Genomic DNA, 15,432 nt, shown 5'->3' with positions numbered 1-15,432 from the left:
AGAAAGAAGCTATTTTAAAGAAATTACATTAAGTGTAACACCCTTCAGGTTTTGTGTTTTTGGTCCTCGGAGGCTCCTGCGACTCCTTGGTTGCCCTTCTCCCACCCTCATCCCTGCGTCCTTCACTGGGATGTTTACCAGGTGAATAGTTCCTTGACTTCTTTCATAGACCTATTCTTGGACGACTCTTCCTAGAGCACACTTGGAAAATAGCCTTTAATAGCAGATAGTGGCAGTGTGATACTTTTATTGGATGAGCCCATCACTGAGCTATGTTTTCTGTTTTCAAAGATGCCTTCTTCACCAATGACTTGGAGGATTGTTGGGAGTCAGTTGTTTTAGAGATATCTTCATGCCTTGGTCTTAAGGATTCAGTCACAGGCTAGAGTCAGATTTCTAATGGAGTAAGATATCAGTAGTGTGGGTGTTGTCAACATGTGAGATTTAATGTGTGTATTTGGTATTGTGCTACTGTTAGTAGTGTCTGGCGTATGTTGTCTCACGGCTTTACTAACTTGAATACATTTAGGAAAATTGGAATGTGCATTATCCAGCTTGAAATATGTATCTCCAGCAATTGGGAGTTTGGTTTCTTGCCCATAGTAACTCTTTAACCAGGGTTTTGGATTAATGTTGTGTTATGGAGTGGCACGTTGCTTGTGAAGCTCATGGGTTTTGTGAGCTTGGTAATGCCCAACTCTATGGCGCCTCTGACAAGTTGTGAGTGTATATGTCTGGGTTGCTTTTGTGCTGACGGAAGATGTGTGCAAAGCATGAAAAAGATATTTTGGCCAATTCTTCCAGCCATAGGCAGAGTGGCTCTAAGAAGGGGTGAAAACACAACAAAAGCCTCATTAACAAGTAAATGGTCTTTTAAAGACCTGTGAAGTACTTCGGTGCAGCTGCAATTAGACGATCACCAGCCCGCGTAGCTGTCTCAGCCCCGGCTGACACACATGAGGGGGAAGGGGGGGGGGGGGGGGGGGGGCGGCTGAAGCCCGGTGAGCTCAATGGGTGTTGCGCACCTGCCCCAGCGACGCACACTTTCGTCAGCGGCACACTACCCGCTAGGCCTGTGTTCTCTTCTTTGGGTGCACATGCTCTCTCTCAGGCAGCATGCTCTCTCGTCTGTGTATTTTCTCCTTTCATTGAAGTGTTTGTGCTTTCTAGCACACGACACACCCGGAAAGGCAAAGGATCGCTGCTCATTGCGAAAACTAAAGCGGTTAGGAATAGATGTAGGATTACATTTCATAGAGTAAGTGACAGGGTTTACAGTTAGCCCACACGGGACGTCCTCTTCGGAGGGTGCTGTGGGAAGTTGCTAATTCTTGTCAATAGGTTGGCAGAGAGGCAGCGTTTTTGGCTGTCATGAATGTTAATGTCCCAGAGAGGCTCTCACTGTATATTAATGGACATGTGTGTTTCATATGTTGGTGTTGATGTCAGTAGAAGGGCTCCACGCTGTATAGCCTAGCATCCTACACACGGGTCTCTCTGTCTAATGTTCCTTTCTGCTGGGAGACTACGTGGGCAGATTCTACGTCATCAAACGTGCAGGCTTCTGTGATTGGCTCACTCGGTTTTCTCTTTGCCTTCACTTCCTGTATCCTCCCTTCTCTCCACCGTATCTTTTCTTCACCCTCTCGCCTTTTTGTCGCCTCCACTCTTCCAATACTACTACTTCACTCGGTCCTCTCTTTACTTCTGTATCATCTCCTGTGACTAACGTCTCCCTCCGTCTTTCCCTTTTCATTCCCCCGGCCCTTACAGCAATCTTACTCCAATTCTCACATCATTCTCCTACCTTGCTGCTTTCCAAAACGGACCTTTCTTCTTTTCTTTTTTACTCCAGTTTCACATTATTTTTGCAGTCTCGCTTCAGACAACTTTAGCTGGTTGTCTCGGAGAGCATTGCATACTGTGCTACATAGTATCTGTCGGTCAGCCTCTCGCTCGTGATTGCTCTAGACCATGGGTACTCACAAACTTTCTCTCGGGGGCCAAATTTACAGTGTGGTTTCTGGCCGAGGGCCGCACTGGTGGAGGTGGGGTCATTAGGGGCAGGGTCAGTGGGGTGGGGCTATAGGGGGGAAAATTTCACTGCCGTTTCAAAACATTACTAGACAATGCTGTATTTCCAAAGCAGATGTAACTACATGGAGCACATGTTTATAATGTTTTTTTATTAGCAGGCAATAGCAATCTTAAGTGGGATTGCATGGCAATTTGCAGTAACCGGATATTCAGCACATGCCCAGTGCAGCACAGGCTTCAGAGTCCCAAAAATAGATATGTTAAAGACAAACACTACAAACTTATTTTACATTTCATGTCACCGACTAGTTTTCTTCCACCCTTTCAGTCATCCATCCATCCTCCCTTTCTCTCCATCGACCCTTTCACTTAGCCATCCTTCCTTCCACCCACCCATCTACTCATCCACTCATGAATCCATCCATTGACCCTATCACTCATCCATCCTTTCTCTCATCCATTTATCTTTTCACTCCTTCACTCATCTATTCATCCTTTTTTCCACCTACCCTTTCACTCACTCATCCATCCTTACATCCACCCTTTCACTCATCCGTCCATCCATTCACCCTTGCACTTATCAATTCATCAATCCATCCATCATTTCACTCATCCATCCTTTCACTCATCCATCCACCCTTTTACCCATCCAGCTACCCTTCCACCCATTCATCCAGCTATTTACCTTTCCTCTCATCCATCCTTCCACTCACTCATCAATCCATCCATCCATCCATCCTCTCATTATCCATCTATTCAATCGTTCATTCATCCATTCACCCTTTCACTAATTCATCCAGCCATCCAGCCATCCCTTCACTTACTCACTCGCTCAACTTTTCATATTAATTTTGAGCTGAGCCTTTTGAGAAGAGGCCCATCAAGAACTTCACCCTCGATGCAGGAGCCATTCCAGGACTGGGACAGAAGCCACCCAGGGCGGAGACAGGATCCACAACAGGGAGGACAGGAGCCATCACAGGCGGGGGTGGGGTTACAGGAGCCACCACATGGGGGGGGCAGGAGCCATCACTGGGGGGGGGGCGGAAGGGCAGGAGCCATCACAGGAGGGGGAACAGGATCCACCAGGGTGGGCATGCAGTATTCTAGTATCTAGGTCTCTTCCAGGGTGGGGTAGGGCTCCTCCCTCACCCACTCCTGGACAAAACAACGAGAAGACAGGCTCTTTCTAAAATGTTAGTTTTGCCATCCCCCACTGTGATGTACAGTACTTAAAGGAGATACTTCAAGAGAACTGATTTAACTGATTGTCCGCCATACTTTGTTAATCAGTGTGGGTGTGATTGTGCCATTTCTTTTTTTAAATTACATTATAAACTGCATGTTTGAAGAACCGAGGTTTGCTTACAATTTAGTGACCGTAATTAAGCTCTGTGAAGATAAACACGTGCTGCCTCGGGGTAATCCGGGCCTGCTCTAGGATGTTTGGGGCCCTGGGCAGAAAAGGAATGTGTGAGGCCCCTCTAAATTGCAGACACATTACACATTCAGGGCTGAATAGATGTCCTTGCTCCTGAAGCTTCAGCCCCTCCCGCTCAGTCACCTTCAAGCACCTCTTAACAGCTCATCAAGGGCGGAAGGTGCGAGGGCTGCCATCCCGCTGTGCCTCCAATGCTGCTGGGGATCTGAGCTTTGGCACTGCATGGAGTCTGTTACACCCGACCTCAACAGCATCGGAGTCAAGCAGGGAGGTGGGTGGAAGCTGTGCCGGCGCGATCGGTGCCCGGTTAAAATTACGGACAAATGGCGTCTGGTAAAGAATCCTTCAAGGACAACGGACCGCGGGCCGCCAACGAAGGCCGGGCGGGCCGCCCGCGGGCTGTACTATGAGTACCCGTGCTCTAGACTGTCTCGGTTTCTGTTCTTTATTGGATGGTTCTCCTCCCTAGTCTTCTGTTTGTCCTGGCTCCGAGTATTTCCTCTTTACCCTCCTGGATTGGCTCAGTTTTATCCTTCCACTACTGAAGTCATAGAACTATTGTTGGGGGTTGATTTCTCATTGATCTCTCATTGGGAGTGCATGTCCTGCTCCTTCCTCCGTCTCCTTTGGATCTAGAGCACATTTGTCCACTTTCCTTGCTCCTCCAATCTCTCTGACCCCATCTGTCTCCTCCCTCTGAGTACAGTGCCGTCTCTGTGCTCTTTCACTTTCCCCTCTATGCTCACACCGGTGTGAGTAAGACCTTGAGCACCCCTCGTGTCTCTCCGTAGATGAGGATGGAGATGCTCTTGACTCCTCTGCGGTATGCCAGGCAGTGGACTTGGTGATGCTACTGGCCGTTGTCCTACAGCATTTTCCTGTTCATCTTGGAGCCCCCCACTTTCTCACCCTCCCACTCCTACCACTGCCCCTCTACAACCACCCCACTCCTGTTCCATGCTGGCCGCCACTATTGGCTTTACCAATGCCAGATGAATTTAAAATGCACCAGCAAAGTCAATACTGGCGACCAACCGTCTTGAAAGGCTATTTCTTACATTTAAGATGGCCACCAAATTGCGGGATGCAATGCGATGGCCATCTTTAAAGCATAGAAAATGGTTCAAACTTTCAACATGGTTGACATGAGACAAGGCAACGCAATACAGCAGCCATGTTGAAAGTAAGAAAACAATACATCTTATTCCTTTTGCTCCCAATTACCTCTCCTGTTTACTTTTCCCCTCTTCGCTTTACCCTTGCTTTTTTTTGGACTACTTTTACTCTCTTCTTTTTGTTAGCCTGTCCTCCCAATTGCTCTCCTTACTTGTCAGCTCACTCGCCTCCATCTTGTAGTTTGTCCTCGCCATGGCTGTATCACTAATTATCCACCACTTGGAGAACTCGAACATCCTCTCAGGCTCCTCAGTGAGGTAATTTCCATGTACCTGTCTGGTATCGCGTGCTCCTCAATCCTGTTTTTTCTGGTTATCTGATCATTCTTCCTGCGCTGAATCTTACTCCCCTCTCCCTGTGCCCGTCAGCTGGCATCTATTTTCATTTCCTCTGCCTCGTTTACCAGCAGCTGGTTTCTATGCCACTCGTGCTCCGCCCAGCCATGTTTTGGCTCTGCTAGGTGCTGGAAGAATGTGATCGACCTGCAGCACCCATTCCAGTTTTCCTTCTTTTTTTCCACCCCACCCCTAAAAATACTGCAGTCTGTCAAAGTCTGTTACTAGGACAGTCCTTATCATTGACCCTGGAAGTGGGCCAGTGTCTAGCCATCCAAGGAGTTAAGGATGCTGTGGTTGCAGGTAACTCCAGGGGAAAAGACAATCTAACCCCCTATGAGATGGACTGCGTGGCCCTCAAAGCAATGGGGAATTACCAGGCCATCATTAATTCTGGGTCTATTTATCCCAATTAATCTTCATTTTACCACAGAATTTCACCCAGTTATTTCTAGGTGAAAAGAAATAGCTCTGTGATGTTCTAGCTAATTTCATAATTCCGATGGGCTGGTAACGTCTGTTATTGGCATCATCACAATTCAGGGGCTGATTCCGATCTGGATCCGGAGTGTTTCCCGACCGACCCGGAGTCTTGCAGTCCGACCGAGCGAGTACGATGCGGCCACATGCTGCCGAACTCTGTTCGGATAGACTCCCATAAAAGTCAATGGGAGCCGGTCGTACGACGCGTACATGGGCTCCCATTGACTGAATTGGTACGTCTCGCACAAGGGCGCCCCCTACAGTGGGTAAGCGTCGATGCCATCCGTATCGTACATGCCTGTGTTGGGGAGACACGTGCATAGTACTGGCTCGGTCGTAAATCTCATCCATTGCACGGCACGGTTTACTTACGGACGAGACATACAGAGCGGTTCGGACCCGGAAACGACTCAGTCGGTGAATTTCACGTTGCTCGCATCGTACTTGCTCGCTCGTACAGCTGTACGAGTCGGGCGGAAAACACGTGTGCGGCTTGTACTTTTTCCGGCCGGATCGCGTTCGATGCCCTTCCGAGCGAGATCGGAATCGGCCCCTCAGTGTCCAATCATGGTTGAGGGCCATAATATTAACAATTCATCTCAAGCCATATTTGTGCCTGAACCTGGTACATGGAGCCAAGTACAAAATAAAGAAATGCTTCTTTAGACACAAGTGTTGTGTTACCATGTCTCTGATCTATCACTGTGGGTTTTCTTTTTATTCTGGTTCTTTCAAACCCTTTGTCCCTCTTGTTCTTAGACCCAGAATCTCTGGCGCTAGCCTCTTGTGTTATGGTGCTTCTTGTCGCTAGTGGAGAGGGAGACAGGCCTATCCCAGATCACCTTCACGATCAGGTGTGAGATTGGTCAAGCACAGGTCCCGGGCTCAATGACTGACTGTCTTTGTACACTGAATTTACAAGTACGAGAGAATCCAGGGCAAGTGTGCCTAGAGTGCCACAGCACCTCCTCGAATTTCTCTAGTCTCCATCTTGCTTTTGTCAGTTTCCCCTCTTCTCCCCTGTATTTACTCTCATCCCTACCTCTTTCCCTTCTCCCAGCATATAGTTTCTCTTGCATTTGCAGGGTTTCGACGGAAGGAGCTTCGTGGAAAGTTGGCAATTGGCATCACTGCCAACTTCATAAACAGACACACGGCAGTAGAGGTGAAGGTGGCAGAGATCAGCGGAGTCGCCCGTATTTACAACCAGAAGTTCTTTAAGAATCTTCTCAAAGATACGGGTCAGAGTCTGGTTAACTTTTTTTTTTTTTTTGTACCATCAACCCTTTCCAGTTCTGGACATCACTCAGTCCTGAAAGAGGCCCCATACATTACACCTGTTGCAGAGTGTGCACTGCTCCCCAGCCTGCACAACAAAGGGTTTAGCATCTGCTTGATGGGTGTTAGGTCCACTGACACATCACTGGTACAAGATGGGCTCTGCTGGGACACACTTCCCTTTCATACATGCAACCGACATCACACGGAGGGGTAGTGCATGACAGACAGATGGACCCCCCTTACCTCTCGAGGTTCAGCAGCAGTTCAAGTGTCCCTCAAATACATACAGCATGTACAACCCCATAGCATCGGTTCAGGTTTCCTCCTATATGTGGAGATACGTTGCGTCGGCAACAGAATAGCAGCATTGCCTTCCGAGCAGGACTAGCACATGAAATGCTGGATTAGTGCTCTACATATGCACATAGTAGGCATGGCCTATGGGAATAGGGGCCAGCCTGCCTCCTATTCCTAACGGCGACCTCTGCGTTAATATTGTCAGGGCTGTCCACAGTTTTACAATGCTTTTTGTTTTTGGGGAGTCCTTTGGGGTGGTTTCTGGCTGCTGTTGATATTTGCCACTGCTGCTGGGGTGAGCAAAAGGCTGTTGATGGGATTTTGGGATTATCACTGGTGTGTGTTTCTGGTGTTCTTCTCTTCTTTGTACTAACCACCTGTCTCCCTCACTCAGGAATCGACCTGGAGAACATTGTATACTACAGGGATGACACTCACTACTTTGTAATGACAGCCAAGAAGCAGAGCCTGCTGAAGATGGGGGTCATCCTGCAGGTGAGGAGTAGGCGATGGGATTCACCAGTCTCCACATGACTTCATGATTGATTGATGGAAGATAGACAAGTCACCAATATACTACCAAAAGGTCCTTTATGGCTGAGACTCATCGCTCACTCAGGTACCACAGGAACGGAAGCTCATTGTGTAGACCGCTTGGTTTTTAACTCCTTCGTGTAGTACATGTCCTTTGGGCCATAGTTTCTGGAACTAACCGCTTACTCTGAGTTTGTCGTTCATAGATACGGGGGAGCCCTTCCCTTGGAGTCCTGGGCCAGCCAGGTGTTTCTGGTTGTGTCCATTGTAGAATCTGTCATTTAACCTTGGGGTACGTGACTCTCTAGATAGAGCGAACTGAGCTCCCAAAGAAGTGATGGTGACTGAATATTCAAATACAACATAACATAGGAGCAGCAACAGGAACAACCCATAGCTGGTCTCGCATCACACTAATCGTCAACAGACGTACAATGTCCACTTAACCTGCACATAAACACCAGGCTGCTTATCTGTTCTTTCTTAGCATTAACCTTTTTAATTAAGGCCAGTAATGATTACATTCTGCTAGTCGTGCAGCTGCCACAAACGCTGTTACTGAGTCCAAAGTATACCCCTGTGCACACTTCGTGTGTATACTTTGCATGTTTGCAGAAACGCAGTGTGCACGGGTTCAAGTACAGTTCGCCTTCTGTCCCTGTGCCCCACTTCAGGTTTAAACATCTTGCTCTGATCCAAAGGAGCCCACATGATGCAACACCCTGTCCTATGCGAGCGAATTCACAGGCTTTGAACCACTGGAACCATTTGGTCTTTCACTGCCCGCTAGCCAGTAGTCTCAGTTGTAAACTGGCATTTTTTAAGAGCATCATCCCTATAAGGGTTCCCACAGCAAAGCCTAGCCTCCTTTGAAAGGGCGGCTCCGAATAATCAATTCAGGTTCCATATATGAAGAGCCGGCTTTGGGTCTTTGCATCACATGCTGATCTCCACTCACTCTGTTTCAACTGCCTATCCAAGGGCTTCCATGTGCAAGGGTTTTCTCGTGCATCTAATGACATATTATAACTAGGGCTCCCGGTTTTATGGTATTTATTTTTTTGCCATTTCCGTCTGTATTTATCCATATTTATTTTTTGGGCATTTTTTCTGTATTTATCCGCATTTATTTTTGCCACAAACAAAAGACGACGCTACAGCTAGTATTTTTCCACATTTATTTCAGTTAAAAAAAACACATGTGCAACTGCTTGTACACGGACACAAGAGCTGAGGGAACAACAAACTAAATGGCAATGAACGCAAAGCACACCGATCACAATGCAAAAGGGCCACCACAAGCCCCCCCCACCCACATGAGGAATCATATGCAATTCACACACCCATGCATCAAAATAGGCTTATAAACAACCACACACGAGTAAGGGCGCAAAATCCAGCTGTTTAAAACAAAATAGAAACCAACGGTCTTTAATTTGATAGCGCATGGAGGCAAAGGAAAGCACAAATGCAGTGTGCCTGAATCTGCACACTGAAGCCTAACCTGCTGATATGCCAGTTCTCTGTTCAGAGCCCAGCACTGTTGCTGTAATGCCATTCTATCAGATGGCTCAGCAAGTTTAGTGGTGGTTTCTGACATATCGTAAGCTCAAATGTCAGCAGTCACCTTAGTCTTTCATCTATCAAAGGATGGTAAAATTAAAGCCATAACGCTGGTTTGTTTTGCATTTGTTTTTTCAGAGGGGCTGCTAATTTTTACAATGAGTACAATGTCCAACATGTCTCTTTATCGCGTTTTAATATTTTATTAACCCGATTGCGTGCAGGCTTTCAGCAAGGTCTCAAAAGCTGAGGTGCTGTCATCACCTCACTTCAGGAAAGTGTATCTTTTTAAGTTCATAGTCGTACAGAGCTTTCAACATGCAAACACAACTATTTAAAAGCACAGCTCGCAGAATACAATAGACACTCCCTGAGCTGCAGTTATCCTAATCCTTCGGCTCAATGAAGGTTAATTGCCGATTCAAAACCCCCTGGTGCTGCCTGTTCATACGTGGTGGGGGGGTCGGATCCAGAGCCAGAGGCTGCAGCAGGACAGACAGTGTCAAAAGCAGCAATCAAGTGGTCACCATTAATCTACCCCCTGACTTCACAGAAATACATTTATCTTGTGAAATGGTGACGGCCTGGCGCAGAGCTCACTGGAGTGGCGGAGCCCTGGAGATGCCCAATTCAAAAGAAGGGCTGGGGCAGCAACAAAAGGAACAGAGGTGTGGCAACTCTGGGTTAAGCATGGCAGCGCGGCAAACTTTACTAGTATTTTGCAGTTTCTAAATATAAATACAGACAAAGGAAACATAGTTTCCCGTCTGTATTTATATGTAAAAATCCGTATAAACGGAAAACCGGGAGCCCTAATTATAACTTGCCATTCATTACTGTGGCTGAATCTCCTTTTCTTGATTAACCTCTCTCCCTAGGACCTGCCGGACACAGATAGCCTTCTGTCTCCAGCCAATGTGGACTCAGAGGCCCTCTTCAAGAATGCGCGGGATGCCGCTAACTTCTCTACGGGTTACCAGCTGCCGCAGATGGAGTTTGCATTGAACCACCAGCAGCGGCCGGATGTGGACATGTTCGACTTTACCTGCATGTACCGAGCGGAAAACGCTGCCCTGGTACGGGAGCGGAGTGGAGCCCGCCTACTGATTGGGCTGGTTGGCGACTGCCTGGTGGAGGTACGTGTCATCTGGAGACTAATTCATGCTGCTTAGAAAGGACATAGTAAATGTACATTTTGAACAGGCAGGTTCTGAAAGCCCCTATTCCCAGATGATGATGGGGTTATTTAGTTCCATTACAGATCAGTAAGGCGGGTTATCATTGATGCATAACACAAGACCGACTGAGTAATGGGGAAAACGAGAAATGTTTCAGCTAGTCCAAACCTCTGTAAGGCCAGCATAGCTGGGCAGAGTTCAACTTTGCTTTAGCCCTACAGAATGTATGTATGGTCTTTCCCATTTGATTGCAGGACAGTTTGTCTGTATGTGAAAGAGAGCATGTCTTACCAATTTGACACAAAAACTTTTGTTTATAAAGTATTTGTCATTCTATATATTTTGGCAATTCGTCTGAAAGGTGATGTGAATTATTCCCTGCCGTTTGAGGGCCTAGCACCTTTCAGGGTGTGCGATGGCCTCAGAGAGGAAGTATTCATCCTAGGTGAATGTTGTTGGAAGTGACGGGGGTAATTCAGGCTTTAGTCCTGGCCTGAGTCTTTCTTTTATCTCTAATACCATGCCTTGATACATGTATGTGCATGCATGCGCTTAAAGCGTTAGTTTGGTGACGGTAATGCAAAAGATGCGTAGGCCCCTTTCCTCCACTTGCATCTCTATCAAGGTTGTAAGCCTGTATACTGATCCTGTCTGCAAGGTGTCCAGCTGGACCCACCTGGCATAAACTCTCTCCATATCTATCTGGAGTTGCAGATGCATCTTATTTGAATTCTGGGGAAAGATGGTGGGCTGCTGAATGTGTTGTAGAAACCCACCTACTTGAAAATAAACTTTGAATAGGCTGTTCAGGCACGAGACTTGGAAAGATGGACGGGCACATATAAGACAAGATTTTAGGTTGAATCTCATCTCGGTCATATTTTGTTTTAAATGTATAGTAGTGAAAGTCAGGGTGGATGTGAGGCCTTTCTTTTTCATCATGGGCAACTCCAATGAGATAACCAGGCCGGTACCAAGTACCCTAGATGTTCTTGGCTCTCCAGACGTAGACATTCAGTTTGTTTACCCTAGACGGCGGTAGGGATTACAAACTCTGAAGTAGATCACACGCTAAAATTCAATCTGCAGCCACTGCGTGACTTCAATGAAGGTTAAAACCAGGGCCAATGGAATTGTCCGGGCGCAGTGTTTTTAGCATAATTATGGATCAATTAATTAATCCATCATCTGCTGCATAATCTGCAGATTTCAGCAAAAAAAATAGTTTCTAGCTAAAACGGTTCAAATGTTACTAAACGTGCAGTGACGCATATTCCTGTGCAGTGAAAGGCCTTTACAAACATTGATTGGTCACCTTTCTGTTGCTTATTTCTAAATTTGGGTGTTAAACTGGTACTAATGAGGGGCATCATATACCCAGACAGTGTTAACAAGTGTAAAAATGAGAAAATAGTTGGGTAATACTATCCCAAAATGTGCTGCATTTAGCTGCATAATTTGCAGTTTCTTGTCGCTTAATTTAGTCAAACCTGCCACATCACCTGACCCTCCCCTGATGGCCCTGATTGAAACCCATTTCCGGTTTAAGATAGAGCAGCAGTTAAAAATATGACACCACTCAAAAACCATAAGGTGCTAGCAACTTCTGGGGCTTATATATGACTCCAAATGGTCTATAGCTTTTCTCAGTAGAAGATCAATTTTCAATATTATTGGTCCTTGCCAACTAATTAGGGAGCCTTGGATTCAACTGGGAAGCTTCAGGACTCCTTCGTTGTACTAAAATATCTACAAAGTGTCAGCCAGTGGGACAAGTGTGCCAGACTAAATAAATTTGTAAAATCTTTTCTACAAGACAATATAGCCTGACCTCTCCCTCTTTTCGATGGACTTTAAGTATAAGTTCAGCACTGGACAGACCAGTGGCTTGAAGCCTTTGCTGCTGAGTATCCAGAGAAAAACAACAAACATCCACTTGCTCTAATAAAAATCCCAACCCCACCAAGAAGGGTCCACTCAAAGTAAATGCTGGAGTTTCAGGGGACCAAGAGTCTTGGTGTCCAGTTCAGACCGGTGTCTGCAACATTGGTATGAGGCAGACACAGCCGGTGGGGAAGGGGGCAGCGCACTGGTTTGCGGTCTCACCGCTGCCGAGAGCTCCTGGGAGTTCGGGACTTCAGCGAGAGACTCGGTTGACCATGGAGCTGGCTATACACCCTGCGGAACCACATTTACCTAGTAATCTCCCTCCGAACATACTGGGATTGTTTTTTTCTGAAAACACAGAGCATTTTTACGCCCATAAACGCCTTCTTGAATGTCCCGCAGTATTGAATTCCCGCGGCCGGAAGCAGGACTTAATGACTGCGCACACCTGCTCTGCCTTGCGAGACTCATGTCGTGTCCTGGGCGGGGGCGGCGGCAGCAGGGCTCCCTGCGGAACCACATTTATCCAGTAATCTCCCTCCGAACATGCTGGGGATTGTTTTTTCTGAAAACACAGAGCGTTTTTATGCAATAAATAACAGCCCATAAACGCAATTTTGAACATCCTGCAGTATTGAATTCCCGCAGCCGGAAGCAGGACTTGATGGACGGCGCACACCTGCTCCAACTTGCGAGACCCCTGTCGCGACTTGGGGGGGGCAGGACTCCTATCATCTAGCTACTGGAAATGCGGCAGGTACGAACCTTTTCAAATAGCTTCAAAATGGCCGCCTGGTGAGAAGTTCAGATTGGGAGCTCCCTGGCTAGTGATTGTCTTTTTGGCTTCAATCCCCTGGAAGCTACCCCCCTTCTTGGACCCCCTCTCACACCTGGGCTTAGATTTGACTGTTCTCATCGCACCAACTCCCACATTTCAAATTTGACATTTCAGATTAATCTGCGTTCATCAGCCTGACATCGGACGCCAAGTAATATGCCCGATGTCCGGTGGAGCTGCTTACACAGCCATAGAGGAGATCAGCTCTGGTTCTCCCCGTCTCCACGCTGTGTCCCCTCTTCACCCCCCCCCCCGACAAATTAGTGTAACTTTGCTTCTTTTTCTTATTGTTTTACTATGCTCTTGTAACGTATGAAATGTGTAACTTGTAACGCACAGATCCTCATGTAAAGCACTCTGATACCTCCGGGTCTAGCCAGCGCTATATACAACTTGTCAAATAAAATAAATAAAGTGGTCCTCAGGGTCCTGTATTCTCAGACCAGGGGGGATATGTGACGTTTTTAGATAACTGTTGCATCCTAACTAGTTTGAATGTTTTTCACTGAGGATATGCCGCTGCCCGCGTCCCAAGCAGTGGGACATCAGCAGGGCAGCATGTTAGTGGCCGCCCGTCGGAGCCTTCCCCTTTGCTGCCTCGCGCGCGAGGCTACGCCCACTAAGGTATTACTCCCTATAGTTGGAGCTGGAGGCGGGCCATTGGGGGCGGGGGGGCGCAGCTTGCCCCCCCCTACTTAGGAGGCCCTCTCGCCCAGTTCCTCCTCTGTTTCCTGTGCGCCGCTCCAGCCTCTTTTGTGGTATTTGGGGGAGATATACTCCTAGCGGCTCTTGTGGGTTCGCTGAGGTCGGCAAGGATGTTTTGGTTGTTCCGAGTGCTGCTCTACTCTCGACCGGGTCGGGCCTGCATGGCTGATTGCATGTCGATGATTGTACGCATTTGCGCGTATTCTATTTTCGGAATGGTCTACTTCTATTGTGTTCCATGCTTGCATGGTGAGGTTTGGCGAACCAGCCAGCGTTTGCAGTGGTGCACAGATGTTTATTGAAGTTGAATATATAAAACTGCGCTTGGTGGTGTATTGCAAAAAAGAAAAAAAAAAAAAAAAAAAAAAAAAAAAGGAGGAGAAAAAGAACACAATTGTGATGGGTGTTTTGGCGGTGGCTCGTTGTTTTGCGGGAGCGACACTTCGGCTTCGTCTCTATTTGCTTCGGCCGTGCTTGGCGGGGTGTGGGGGCTGCTGACCGCGAGTCGGGCCTCGGTGGCGCCCTTGCTCCCTCTCCGGGGGAGTGGGCGCGGGGCTCGGCGTGTGCCCCTATCGGCGGCGCTGCCGCCTCTGGGGCAGCAGACCAGGGTTGCTTGGGGTCGCCTGGTCTCTCCGTGCCTGCTGGTGTCGCTTGGATGCCGTGCTCGGGGGAAGCGCTCCGCTGCCTTCGCTGCCTCCGCATGTGTCGTTGGTGCTGTGGCGCGAGCAGGAATTCAATTTGGTTGTGGCCTGGCTGCGGGGACGTTCGGGCAGAGGCCATACGCCGACTGCGGGTGAGTGTCGGGTCGATTGCAGTGCGTGGGCTGAATTTTGTTTGTTATTGTTACCTGATAAGAGGTGACCCCCCCCCCCCCCTTTTGTCGTCATGGGCTACACCGGCACTGACCTAAATATCCCCTGAGGTACAGCGTTCTGGTCGCGTCCGTGTCGCTCCTACTTTGCTTACCCTGCCGGGCCCATATCAGGATACGTTGAGGAGGAAGGCGCTTTGCCGGTGGTCCTAGAGGACCCACGTGTTCGCGGCTGCACCCCGCCTCATCCAGACCGGGCAGGTGTGCTTCAATGTTTGACGAGGTGACCCTCTTTTCTTTTCTTGTTCTCCCCGCGCCGGGATGTGTATGTAATGCGGTGCCATGTGGGGCGCTCCTTTTCCGTGGGGCCGAGTGTGGATGCGGTGTCATGAATAGCCCTTCGGTGCCTTCGGATCGAGTACGCGCTATGTAGGCTTGCGGCAAGGGCAGAATGCCTGCCATGGGGAGGGTGGACATTGTGCCTGAAGGATTTGGGTTAATCACTTATTCTCGCCGTGCCGGAATGTGTCGTGCTCCGGCACAGCGCTTCAATACCTTCGGGGCAAATTCGCGCTATAGATATGATGGTGCCGACCAGCAAATAGAAGACGACATATGCATCTGTGGGTGTGGTGTTTTGTGCTTATGTGGATGCTGCATTTGCTAAACGTGAACGGCATCGATAGACTGGTGCGCATTTACTAGGATAGACCGATGGAACGTGTCAGCTTGCTTATAATTCCTCAAATGCCAGAAGCTTCTATTTATAATACCCTCCTTCAATTTCTAATGTGATTTACCCCCCCATCTTCAGGGAGAGTCAGGTGTGTTTGTTCGAGTGTGGATACACTCCAACAGAGACTACT

The 15,432-nt window shown here is 48.0% G+C and overlaps 1 protein-coding gene across 1 annotated transcript in view; it reads left to right on the top strand.

The window, feature by feature from the left end:
* The window catches only part of LOC146871500 (F-actin-monooxygenase MICAL1-like), a 147,273-nt gene extending 136,954 nt beyond the window's left edge, over nt 1-10,319 (top strand). Inside the window, exons 5-7 of the mRNA XM_085647101.1 lie at nt 6,558-6,713; nt 7,445-7,545; nt 10,026-10,319. Of these exons, the coding sequence (XP_085503227.1) occupies nt 6,558-6,713; nt 7,445-7,545; nt 10,026-10,319 (551 nt within the window). The remainder of the gene's footprint in view (nt 1-6,557; nt 6,714-7,444; nt 7,546-10,025) is intronic.
* The last annotated feature ends 5,113 nt before the right edge of the window (nt 10,320-15,432 follow it).

Source organism: Triturus cristatus, chromosome 1_1 (genome assembly GCF_964204655.1).
Source record: "Triturus cristatus chromosome 1_1, aTriCri1.1, whole genome shotgun sequence".
Lineage (NCBI taxonomy): Eukaryota > Metazoa > Chordata > Amphibia > Caudata > Salamandridae > Triturus > Triturus cristatus.
This window is presented reverse-complemented; position numbering and strand designations above follow the sequence as displayed.